We start from the raw sequence: 12,531 nt of genomic DNA on the forward strand, positions 1-12,531 counted from the left end.
TGCGCGTATGTCTGTGTGTGTGTGTGCGTGTGTGTGTGCGTGCGTGTGTGTATGCGTGCGTGTGTTTGTGTGTGTGTGTGTGGGGGGGGGGGGGGGGTATGTGTGTGACACATTATCACCAGAACACTCTAAACTTTAAGACGACTATCAGGCAACCAACACTATTAAGCAGCAGACCGCTAGAAGCAATGGAGTTCAAAATTAAGTGTTTTATGTTTTGATTCTATGTCCTGTGCTGTCCATGGGTCCTTTTGGAACACTGACATCACAACAGATTGTAAGTATTTGGGTAAAAATGTGTTTGTGTGTGTGCGCGTGTGTGTGTGCGTGACAAATGTGAAAGTTGTTGGTGCTCATGTGCAAACGCACAAAACCAGTGTGAGAGAGAGTGAAAAACCTGGAAACAGTTTCGTATCTTCAATGATTAGCAAGGAACTGTTGTTGACGTGGAAAGTCATGTAAATGCTCATTTTTATCTCTTTTAAAAAAAATTCCCAAAAAATGTCTGTGCAGATCTATGTGATTATATGTAGAAGCAATGATTGATGATGCATGTTCTCATTTTGTTTCATGTCATCCCACCGGGTTGCAGATAGAGGTGAGCTAATTAGTCGTTTCGAAGACTGAATACACGCACTACAAGAGAGAGAGAGAGAGAGAGAGAGAGAGAGAGAGAGAGAGAGAGAGAGAGAGAGAGAGAGAGAGAGAGAGAGAGAGGGTGAGCTATACGGGCTGTAATCATAGGCTATATAAGTTCAGCTCTGAACGTGATAGCCTTGGCCCGTATACTCAGTTAAATGCTCCATACAAAGCTCAATAAGGTGGAGAGAGAGAGAGAGAGAGAGAGAGAGAGAGAGAGAGAGAGAGAGAGAGAGAGAGAGAGAGAGAGAGAGAGATCAGAATTGTATTTACTTTCAAACTACACCGCAAAAATAAGTCTCTTTTCGGAGACAATCCTTGGAAACTATTCTTTGTCCACAGCCTTCTCTCTGACCCCCCACATGACACTATTGCAAAATAAGCTAAAAGTCAAACTGGTGTCACACTTTCTGTTTGTTTCATGTTCGCTGGATCTGCTGATGAAATTAATCGTCTACAGCTGTTTGTAAGTATTGACATGCTTCCATTTTTTCTTGACACTAAAGCTGTTTATGCCTATTACTCCTAATGTCATAATTAGTGTTGTTTGTTGTTGTTAGCAACCTTTAGATGGAGAAAAAAATGTGTTTGGGATTCGTAAAGAGATAGAGGAGGGGGGGGGACGTTAAGGATTCTTTAAAAGATCGAGAGAGAGGGGGACGGGGCGTTAGGGATCCTTAAAGAGATTGAGAGGGGGGGGGGGGGGGGCAGGGCGTTAGGGATTCTTGAAAAGATAGAGGGGGGGGGGGGGCGGGCGTTAGGGATCCTTAAAGAGATTGAGAGAGAGGAGGGGGGGGGGAGCGTTAGAGATTCTGAAAGAGATACAGAGGGGGGGTGGGGTGGGGCGTTAGGGATCCTTAAAGAGATTGAGAAGGGGGGGGGGGGTTAGAGATTCTTACAGAGATTGAGAGAGGGGCGTGGGGCGTTAGGGATTCTTAAAGATTGAGAGAGAGGGGGGGTGGGGGGCGTTAGGGATTCTTAAAGAGATAGAGAGGGGGAAAGACCTCAGGGATCCTTAAAGAGATAGAGAGAGGGGGGCGGGGCGTTATGGATCCTAAAAGAGATTGAGAGAGGGAGGGGGGGGGGGGGTTAGAGATTCTTAAAGAGATAGAGAGAGGGGCGTGGGGTGTTATGGATCCTAAACGAGATTGAGAGGGGGGGGGGGGGGGCGTTAGAGATTCTTAAAGAGATAGAGAGAGGGGGGCGGGGCGTTATGGACCTAAAAGAGATTGAGAGAGGGGGAGGGGGGGGTTAGAGATTCTTAAAGAGATATAGAGAGGGGGGGGCGGGGCGTTAGGGATCCTTAAAAAGATTGAGAGGGGGGGGGGGGGGCGTTAGAGATTCTTAAAGAGATTGAGAGAGGCGGGGGGGGGGGGGGGGGGGGTTAGAGATTCTTAAAGATTGAGAGGGGGGGGGGGGGCTGGAGATTCTTAAAGAGATAGAGAGAGGTGGGGGCGGGGCGTTAGGGATCCTTAAAAAGATTGAGAGGGGGGGGGGGGGGGGGGCGTTAGAGATTCTTAAAGAGATTAAGAGAGGCGGGGGGGGGGGGGGGGGGGGGGGGTTAGAGATTCTTAAAGAGATAGAGAGAGAAGGGGGGGGGACCTTACCGGGGATCCTATTCTTAGCGGATTATGACTTTATTCAGTTATTCTGCAGAAAAGACAAATGCTGGAGAAAAACCGTTCTTTTCTGCAGCATTTCTGCATAATGTCATCTTTCGCCAAAGCAGCATTTTTTTCTGCAGCAAAACATTATACTGCAGTAAAATTGAAATCAAGAATGCTGCAGTAAAACGGTGCTGTTGTTTTACTGCAAAAAACCTGTTTATATTTTTTCTGCAGCATTTTATACTGGCTCTTGGCGGATTATGACATTATTCAGTTATTCTGGAGAAAAACCGAAATGCTGGAGAAAAACTGTCTTTTCTGCAGCATTTCTGCATAATGTCATCTTTCGCCGAAGCAACATTTTTTACTGCAGTAAAACAGTTTTTCTGAAGCATAATGTTTACTTGGTTTTCTGCAGCATTATTGCGATTAACTTTTTCTTCAGAATAGTCTGTGACAGTTTTTCTGGAGAAAAACGAACGACCTTGTAAAGTAGCGTTTGTATTTGTCGCCCCCTGGGATAGCATAATAGTTTGTTCCGCAGTGTACCAATAAACAACTATTGGTAATTCTGGATGAGTTCATCTCTCGACAGAGGGGGACTCGCGTGCTCCAACATTATAATGAGCCAGTACAAAATGCTGCAGAAAAAGTGTAAACAGGTTTTCTGCAGTAAACCAACAGCACCGTTTTACTGCAGAATTCTTGATTTCAATTTAACTGCAGTAAAATGTTTTGCTCCAGAAAAACCCGTTGCTTCGGCGAAAGATGACATGCAGAAATGCTGCAGAAAAGACAGTTTTTCTCCAGCATTTCTGTTTTTCTGCAGAAAATAATGCCAAAATGCTGAAGAAAAAGTGTAAACAGTTTTTCTCCAGTAAAACAACATCACCATTTTACTGCAGCATTCTTGATTTCAATTTTACTGCAGTAAAACTGTTTTACTGCAGAAAAAACGTTGCTCTCGCGAAAGATGACATTATGCAGAAATGCTGCAGAAACAGTTTTTCTTCAGCATTTCTGTTTTTCTGCAGAAAAACTGAATAAAGTCATAATCCGCTAAGGATAGGATCCTTGAAGAGATTGAGAGAGGGGCGTTATGGATCCTTAAAGAGATTGAGAGAGGGGGGCGGGGCGTCATGGATCCTTAAAGAGATAGAGAGAGTAAACGGGACAGGCCGGGTCGGGGCGTTGTCAGAAATATGTGTACTTAACAATGTAACTGTATCCCATAAAAGAGCGATAATTGGTGGAACTGGTGTTGTTACCTTCCATGTTTTAGTACAAAACCTATCTCCCGGTTTTCCTTTTTATTTGCATGTGCTGTATACTTCAAGGGCGTGAGTATTGGCAATTTGTTTCCTTGTTTTCTGTTGTTGTTTTTGTGTTTGTTTGTTTGGTGTGTGTGTTTGTTTGTTTGGTGTGTTTGTTTGGTGTGTGTGTGTTTGTTTGGTGTGTGTATGTGTTTGTTTGGTGTGTGTGTTTGTTTGTTTGGTGTGTGTGTGTGTTTGGTGTGTGTGTGTTTGTTGTGTGTGTGTTTGTTTGGTGTGTGTGTGTTTGTTTGGTGTGTGTGTGTTTGTTTGTTTGTTTGGTGTGTGTGTGTTTGTTTGGTGTGTGTGTGTGTGTGTGTGTTTGTTTGTTTGGATGGAGGGATTTCCTCAAGGAAATGTGGGTTGCTATCTTTGGAAATAGTGTGCTGCACTTGTTTTTGTTAGTTAGCATTTTCAAAACCCCAAAATGATACCAGCGAAATAATTCGATGAAACTAGACTTTTTTGGTTGTTGCAGCGTCATATATTGTTATTTCCTTGATTATGCTCAAAGTTGTAAAATGTGTATATATATATTTGTCAACCAAGCAGTCTGGAAGTTATGGGTAAGGTTCTACAATTCAGAAAAAAGTATCTTTCACAGACCCAAGACAGATGTGTTTCCTCACATGTTATTCCAAAGTTAACCATTTGGACTAAAAACATAATTAACCATTATTTTTCTTTATTGAATGGTTAACAGTATACATATATGTAGATTAGCATTTCTTAACACACACACACTCACAGTGACACACACACAGTGACACACACACAGTGACACACACACACTTTAAAACAGATATTTTACATTTAATAGTCTGCATGTTTTTGGTAGAAGTAGATCTGTAAAATTTCAAATGTTCTAACTTTCCCAAATGAAAACTAAACCAAAGAGAATAGGATGGAAAGTAGAACTATCCCTCAACATATCTTAACATCTTTTTTTCTTTTCCATGTGTGGTGTCTGCCAACGATCTCTACATCAACAGGGAGTAAGTATACTTTTCTCTCTCACCAAGTATTCCAGATTAATAATAATTATTTCATTCGAACCTCCTTATAAGACCACAACATTCGTAGAAAATTCAGTTCTTACAAGAGAGAAATTCTTAAAGTGAAGGTAAATATAATACAGACTGACACAGATGTTCCGAACAGAAAATCTTAGAAACTAACTTCTTAAAAAACAGGGGGGGGGGGGGGGGGAGGATGCACGAGGCTTAAAACTGAGGCTCTTAAAAGGGGGTTTTACTGTATAATGTTAAAATGATTTAATTTATACTTGATACACCCGTTTACAAAAAAATAAAATCACTCATGTTATAATACTTTTACAGCCAGGCATCTGCTCGTTTCATAGGATACAGGTTTGTGCAATATGATTATTTCTATAATTTCTTGTAGATCCGATAGTTCTTAGCAAAGTAAAAAAAATGTACAGTGGAACCTCCTTTTAAGACTCTCCATTTTAAGACTTCCTCCCATAAAAGGCTTTTCTTTCTCAGATTTTCTGTTTATAACCTCTGTAAATGTCCCTCCATTTTAACACAATATCCTTTCGAATATGTGATTTTTGCAGATTTTGAAGGTTGTAAAAAGAGGGTTCCATTGTATTTCACAAGATAGTACAGCTTTCTGACAAGATGTCAGTGTCCATATGCTCTCCCAGACTTTATTTTTCATAAAATCATAACGATATTTTTATGTCACCAGACCTGCTATGCCTGTGGACGTTTGGATTACCAGAAAGGCTGCATGATGGGTTACCACCAAATATGAACAATGAAAACAACTGCATCTCAAATTGTGGTAGACTGATCGAACAGCTTTCAGCATTGACTCTCCATAAAAAACGCAATATTGTTGGTCCATAAAATACTCCAACAATGCTCAAATAAAAAGCAAAATGAGACTTGCATGTTGGGCTGGTTGGGCTTACAAACTATCAACTAAAGGGACCTAATTCACTCATAGAAAAAAAACAACACACACACACATTTACACAAATAACAACAAAATGCGCAAACAAACAAACAAAAACTTGAGTATGGGTTTTCACGTCTTTCTGTAAAAATTCTGATGCTTCAAGAATCATTGTCTCATTAGAGTTGGTGCATAGCTCTGGATTCAAAAATTTACATCAGACAAGTCTTTTTTTAAGATTCATAGATGTGTAGTTAGAATTTAGGTAGAAAAGTTACTCATGCAAATTTGTCTTGCATAAAAATCATCAGAAAGCTACATTCTAAGTCCTTTTCAAACGATTGCTCAATAGGTCTATCAGATAAAAATTGTGATCCATGATTTTAAGTGCAACGTTCAATACTCGGTCATTTCTTTTAATTATTTTTTAAACTTTTTACAGAGGCTGATAACTACAGACGCTTATAACTAATACTTTCTCAAAAAACAGTAATAATATATTGATGCATGTAGTCCCTATAGATCAATCGCTGGAAAGAGCCTTACAAGTATTCGCTTGCCTGTAGTTAAAACTTTTTGGTTTTAAAAGCTCAAAATCAGCAAGCTATTCGTATAGCCTAGATCCATGCTGACTTTTTCTTTTTTATTTGGATTTTGCAACAGGTTTACTTGTTAATTGCCACATGTCAAATACATATATTTGAGATGTTTTTTTATATGACAGAATCTACCACAGCCTTATCCAATGAACAACTGATAAAGTGATAGAGAACAAAAGCATGGGAAGCAAATGAAATCATGGCTTGGGGAAAAAGATTGATAACATACTAAAAGCAGTCGTTTTGTTCAAAAGTAATGTACATTACATCATTTACGCATGCACACACACATTCTCATACAGACATTTTCAGTTAACCTCATTCACAACAAAGCTTGGGGAAAAGAATTACTGACAACTTCTTCTTCTGCATTCCCAAAAACAAACAACAATGTGGAGACCGCATAACACACTATATGGCACATAAAACACTCATTCAGATTTACCAAACTGATCATTAGTATTCAATTTTGTCCACCTCATCTAATTTGTATTTCAATATATCATGGAGTCCTTTGAATAGAAAGTAGCCTTTGAACTTAGATCCTTTTAGCATGAGAGGAAACCATAGCACATCGTCTGACCACATCTTCTTGAAGGGGATGTCTTGAATGTCAAACCAGGCTGGTCTCATCTCTGGAAAAAAAATAAAACAGTAAAAAAAAAATTATAATAATAAAACAAAAGAAAAGCAACTGATTTTTGTCACAGGTCTGTGTAATTCAGGAGAGTGCGATAGAGAGAGTGAGCGAGCAAGGTAAAGTGTATGTGTGTGTGTGTATGTGTGTGTGTGACAGTGTGTGTGTGTATGTGTGTGTGTCTGCATGTGTGTGGATGAGTGTGTTTGGGTGAGTATATGTGAGTAAGTAAGACAGAGATGCAATAGTTTTGTCAAATAGTTCTACATGTACTAGCTATCACATTTTTTTTTTCTCTTCAGCAAAAGGTGAAAAAGTAACCACAAATACACCAAAGGAAACCTTTTTTTTTCATAATAGAGCAGTCAACATTCTAATAGATCCACCTTCTGTTTCTTCAGGCTTTCCAGAGAATTTAGTGGTGGAGAAAACATGAACTTCCAGGAGAACAGGATCACCCTCAAACTCAAACGTCAGGAGTCCGATCTCTTCAAGGCTGTCACCTATTAGCCCGGACTCTTCTGTCAGTTCCCTGCACACAGCCAAGCAAATTTTGAAGACACCAACACAAACATCCCAACACTTTCTTTTTCAAAATAAAAGTCTTGACAAGAATTGTAGGATATTGGAACGTTTCATTATTGACAAAAGAAATCAAATTAGATCCTTTTAGCTTGAGAGGAAACCATAGCACATCATCTGACCAAATCTGCTTGAAAGGGAAATTGTATGTCAAACCAGGCTGGTTTCATTTCTGAAATTTTTTTAAAAAAAGTAAATGTAACGTTTTGTTTTGTCTACAATTAAATGTTCCAATAACCTACAACTCATGTTTTTATTTCATTCTGATATTGAAACATTACCAGTCTATCTGTTTTCGGCTTTCTTTCTCAAAAAAAGTAGGAACCTGGATGTATACATGCAGATATGCCAAAATTCACACAGCGTTTTGCATCTAAAATTAAAAATAATTTTCAGGTCCTTCCTTACAAACATTTAAATATTGCATCAAAAAACAATATCAGCCACTTATAAGTATCTACCCAAGACAAAAATAATAAAGACAAACAAGCACTTTAATTTTGCCACTTAAAATAACCGAGGAATGCCCCTTAATTATCCACTTTGTCTTTGCATGAGATGACACTTGTTGTTGAGTTTTTGTCAATCTCAAATTTGTTAATATTAAGCTACTGTCAACAAGTAGTAGTCCTTGGCTACTGTATATTCACACGCAGGACACATTCTCTGAAAAATAATACATTTCAGTCACACTTAAATTTACGCAATTTTACAAACCCAGAGCAATTTTTAGAAACTGTTAATGCCTTAAAAAGTGGGAAAATATTTTTACAAGTTTTTTAAAGTGTTAAAGAGACCATGCCAACCCTTCTATAAAACCTGCCATTCTCACCTGAGAACACCTTGCATTATGGTCTCTCCAGTCATTCTCACCTGAGAACACCTTGCTGTAGTACTATCAACCGTGCCACCACCCAGCCTCTCCTAACTGATCTCTGACCTCTTCCCACGGTCTGGTACCATCAGTTAAAATAAGAGTACATCGTGCACCCTGGACTATCTTGCCAGCACAGCATCCTTATGCTGATGAGTTTCACTCTGTATCAAGCTCTGATACTGTATGCTGCTTTTTACATTTAGTAAAGTTTTGACTAAATGTTTTAACATAGAGGGGGAATCGAGACGAGGGTCGTGGTGTATGTGTGTGTGTGTGTGTGTGTGTAGAGCGATTCAGAGTAAACTACTGGACCGATCTTTATGAAATTTGACAGGAAAGTTCCTGGGAATGATATCCCCAGATGTTTTTTTCATTTTTTTGATAAATGTCTTTGATGATGTCATATCCGGCTTTTTGTAAAAGTTGAGGCGGCACTGTCACACCCTCATTTTTCAATTAAATTGATTGAAATTTTGGTTAAGTAATCTTCGACAATGCCCGGACTTTGGTATTGCATTTCAGCTTGGAGGCTTAAACATTAATTGATGACTTTGGTCATTAAAAATCTGAAAATTGTAATCAAAATTACTTTTTTATGAAATGATCCAAAAACAATTTAATCTTATTCTTCATTATTTATTTATTCCAAAAACATAAACCAAAAACATATAATTTTTTTGGATTAAACACAAGCTCTGAAAATTACAAATATAAAAAAATATGATTAAAATCAAATTTCCGCAATCGATTTAAAAATAATCTCATCTTATTCCTTGTCGGTTCCTGATTCCAAAAACATATAGATATGATATGTTTGGATTAAAAACACGCTCAGAAAGTTAAAAAGAAAAGAGATACAGAAAAGCATGCTTTACTGCATGCTCAGCGGAACCACTACCACGCTATTCTGGATCGTCAATTTCACTGCCTTTGCCACGAGCGGTGGACTGACGATGCTACGAATATGTAACGGTTTTGCTGAAAAAATGCAGTGCGTTCAGTTTCATTCTGTGAGTTCGACAGCTTGACTAAATGTTGTATTTTCGCCTAACGCGACTTGTTCTTTATGCTCCCTTCTCCACCTTGCCCCATAACACCTGTCATTCTTACCTGAGAGCACCTTGCATTATGGTCTCTCCTTTCTTCACCTTGTCCCATAACACCTGTCATTCTTACCTGAGAGCACCTTGCCCCATAACACCTGTCATTCTTACCTGAGAGCACCTTGCATTATGGTCTCTCCTTTCTCCACCTTGCCCCATAACACCTGTCATTCTTACCTGAGAGCACCTTGCCCCATAACACCTGTCATTCTTACCTGAGAGCACCTTGCATTATGGTCTCTCCTTTCTCCACCTTGCCGCCAAAGCCGTTCCACCAGCCTTGGCCGAAACCTCGCTTCTTGTAACCAAGGAGAATCTTGGAGGCTTCCCGAACAAAGACCAGAGATAAGAGTTTTCTTGTCGTCATCTTCTCAATATCTGAAATTGTCATCAACAATGGTCTTTCAAAGCATGAGAAAAATTAAAATATAGAATAACACTTGCTCATACGTTCCCCCACACACCTTCACTCCCCCCCGTCCCCACCTGGCTTGCACACCTATCCTGGCTAAAAAAAAGAAATCTGTCATAAGATATCCCACAGTCTTTGAGAGCCCACACACACATACACGCGATCGCGAGCGAGCGAGCGCGCGCGCGCGCACACATACATACATACACTCGAGAAACACACGCACGTGCACACACAAATGTGGTCAGCAATACTGATACTAGTGATAGTGATACATACTTTCATTGTCAATGTCATGTCTTTTTGGTATCATGCATATCTGTGACCATCCACAACGGAATGAGTCGCATGTCACCTTTGCATGATTTTCATATTTTTACATGTTCCTAAAGAGTTTTTTATGCTCTATCCAGTGGTGAAAACCGTGACTAAGGTGACTAAGGTGACCCTCACACTGTTACCAGACACTCCCCGGACTTATATTAAGCCTAGCGCAGAACCGTGCGAGGTGACATGCGACTCATTTCGTGGTGGAGGGTCACATATAGTTACCACACACATAGTGACATTCACACAATGCACACACACACACGCATACACCTCATATGTGACCATACATCATCACAACAAACCACACACATCACCACATGTGCTGATGGGGAATTATCATCACACACAAACGGCTACCAATAAGTTCGTCACACGGTAGATTCGTCACGGGTGACGAAGTTACCGGCAGGGTGGGCGGGTGCTTATGCTTAGAGCTTATGCTTTCAGATGTTTGATTTGTGGGAGAGATTCAAGATTCACATTTTTAATGACAAAAAGCTAGAGAGAGAGAGAGAGAGAGAGAGAGAGAGAGAGAGAGAGAGAGAGAGAGAGAGAGAGAGAGAGCCTCTGGTTGGGAACTCACTGGGTGTCATGAAGCAGTGTCTCAGCGATGGTGTATGCCGACTGGAACGGGTTGTCCCTGGCCATATCCTTGACATCCCTTGAAAGCTTTACCTTCACGGCAGTCCCAGATCCGGCAGCATGCTGATGTGACTGCTGGCGGGGTGTAAACACAGCGCCCTCCTGCCGAACCATCGCCGAGCAGTTGACAGTGCGGTTGCGTGTGGTACAGCGCCATGTAACGACATCACGGCCCTGCCTATGTACACCGTATGTGTACCCGTCGGAATCCACCAGCAACGGATGACCCCTCTTGGTAGCTCTCGGAATGACCTCAAACGTGACATCACCCTGATCATCATCTATGGCATCTGACACCACAGGCTCGTCAAGCAGGGACGGCTTCTCCAGTTCCATGGGAACAGCAAACGAAGGCTCTGAAGTGTCTGCATCAGGCTCATCATCACCACCACCACCACCCATCAGGTTCAGCTCTGCCAGTGCACCGTCTCTATCGGGCTCATCATCAACTGTCTGCATCAGGCTCATCATCGCCACCAACCCCGCCAACTTCCATCTCAACCTGCTGTGTCAGAGACAGTTCTGACTGTGCCACTGCCACACAGTCCTGGCATCGCCAGTCCAGTTCAATATCTCCCCTCACGGCACGCCTATAAGTTGCACGGTCAATACCAATGCCACAGATGCAGTGTTGCCATCTGTCACATGGCCCATCACAGAGCAATTTAGGCCTCCTGTCTACTGGTGACCGCCACCTGACACACAATGCAATCGACTGCACTATCCATAGCGAATCTGGAGCTGTTATGCCAACTGCCAGTTTGTCCATCATTATATAGTGGTCTTGTGTTAATTACGTAGTGAGCAGTTTTCACAAGGCACAGTCCAAGCATTGTTATTTTAAAACCCGAGATCTACTCATTGAGCAGTTTTCACACGGCACAGTCCGAGCGTTGTTATTTTAAAACCCGAGATCTACTCATTGAGCAGTTCTCAACAGCCTGTAGTCTGAGAGATCGAGCGAGAGATCAAATCAAATCAAATCAAATCAAATTTTATTTTTTCGAGGGTTGTGGCATAAACGAGCTTTTTTTCAACCAGCCCTCGCCCAGAGAGGGGACTAATCTAATCACATATTTACACGGATATTAACTTAGAAAAAAAGATAGAGAAAAACAACAACATATGAATATTTACACATTACATATTATACACAAATATAAAGCGTCGTATATGTAACGTAGAGAGAGGGAGAGAGGGGGAGAGAGAGAAAGAGAGAGAGAGAGAGAGAGAGAGAGAGAGAGAGAGAGAGAGAGAGAGAGAGAGAGAGAGAGAGAGAGAGAGAGAGAGAGAGAGGGAGTCCTATGACTTCAACCTCACTGTCACTACTACTACTACTAAGGAGGCAGAGAAACTCAATGTGAGGAGAGGGGGGGGGGGTGGAAGGAGGTAGAGGGAGGGAGAGAGAGAGAAAGAAAGAGAGAGAGAGACTCAGAGAGGGAGAGAGAGAATAAACAATAGAGAGAGAGGGGGAGAGAGAGAAAGAGAGAGGGGGGAGGGGGAGGTGCAAGGTTGTATTACCATTAGGCTACATAACAGCCGCGCTCGGACTACTGTGGCGAAGTTACCGGGGACCGGTGACGAATCTACCGTGTGACGAACTTACTGGTATCCACACAAACACACACATACTGACATAGTGACACACACACACACACACACACACACACACACACACACACACACACACACACACACAGAGCCAGAATGTTTTTCAGACAGATGTTCTACATATTAAAGCTTCAGAAGATGATCATAATTTGGAAACAAACCCGGCAGATAATAGTCGAAAGTCTGTTGTCGTGTCTGTTTCGCGCGCCCTGTGGTTTGTTTCTATGACCTTTCACCTTCATCCGACAATCACGTG

General features: G+C 41.2%; 1 protein-coding gene across 2 annotated transcripts; it reads right to left on the reverse strand.

Annotated features, from left to right (window-relative positions):
* Positions 1 to 5,217: 5,217 nt before the first annotated feature.
* Positions 5,218 to 12,519, reverse strand: LOC138958134 (oxidized purine nucleoside triphosphate hydrolase-like). Of its 2 annotated transcripts, none has more exons than XM_070329200.1 (4): positions 12,437 to 12,519; positions 9,496 to 9,658; positions 7,105 to 7,250; positions 5,218 to 6,716 (listed from the first exon to the last, which is right to left on the reverse strand). In XM_070329200.1, exons 2-4 carry the CDS (start codon positions 9,645 to 9,647, stop codon positions 6,538 to 6,540), a joined length of 477 nt encoding a protein of 158 aa, XP_070185301.1. In that variant the 5' UTR covers positions 9,648 to 9,658; positions 12,437 to 12,519; the 3' UTR covers positions 5,218 to 6,537. The 2 variants fall into 2 exon arrangements, with proteins under 2 accessions (XP_070185301.1, XP_070185299.1); XM_070329198.1 differs by lacking the exon at positions 12,437 to 12,519 and adding an exon at positions 10,606 to 11,077.
* Positions 12,520 to 12,531: the final 12 nt, after the last annotated feature.

The sequence above is a fragment of the Littorina saxatilis genome, linkage group LG2 (assembly GCF_037325665.1).
Source record: "Littorina saxatilis isolate snail1 linkage group LG2, US_GU_Lsax_2.0, whole genome shotgun sequence".
In the NCBI taxonomy this organism is placed as follows: Eukaryota; Metazoa; Mollusca; class Gastropoda; order Littorinimorpha; family Littorinidae; genus Littorina; species Littorina saxatilis.

Excerpts from the sequence above, each read along its gene's own strand:
- LOC138958134 (XM_070329198.1), bottom strand. The coding sequence starts at position 10,681 with ATGTCAAGGATATGGCCAGGGACAACCCGTTCCAGTCGGCATACACCA. Across the intron at positions 7,251-9,495 it reads ATAATGCAAGGTGCTCTCAG|GGAACTGACAGAAGAGTCCG; the intron begins GTAAGAATGACA and ends GGCTGTGTGCAG. Across the intron at positions 6,717-7,104 it reads AAAGCCTGAAGAAACAGAAG|AGATGAGACCAGCCTGGTTT; the intron begins GTGGATCTATTA and ends TTTTTTTTCCAG.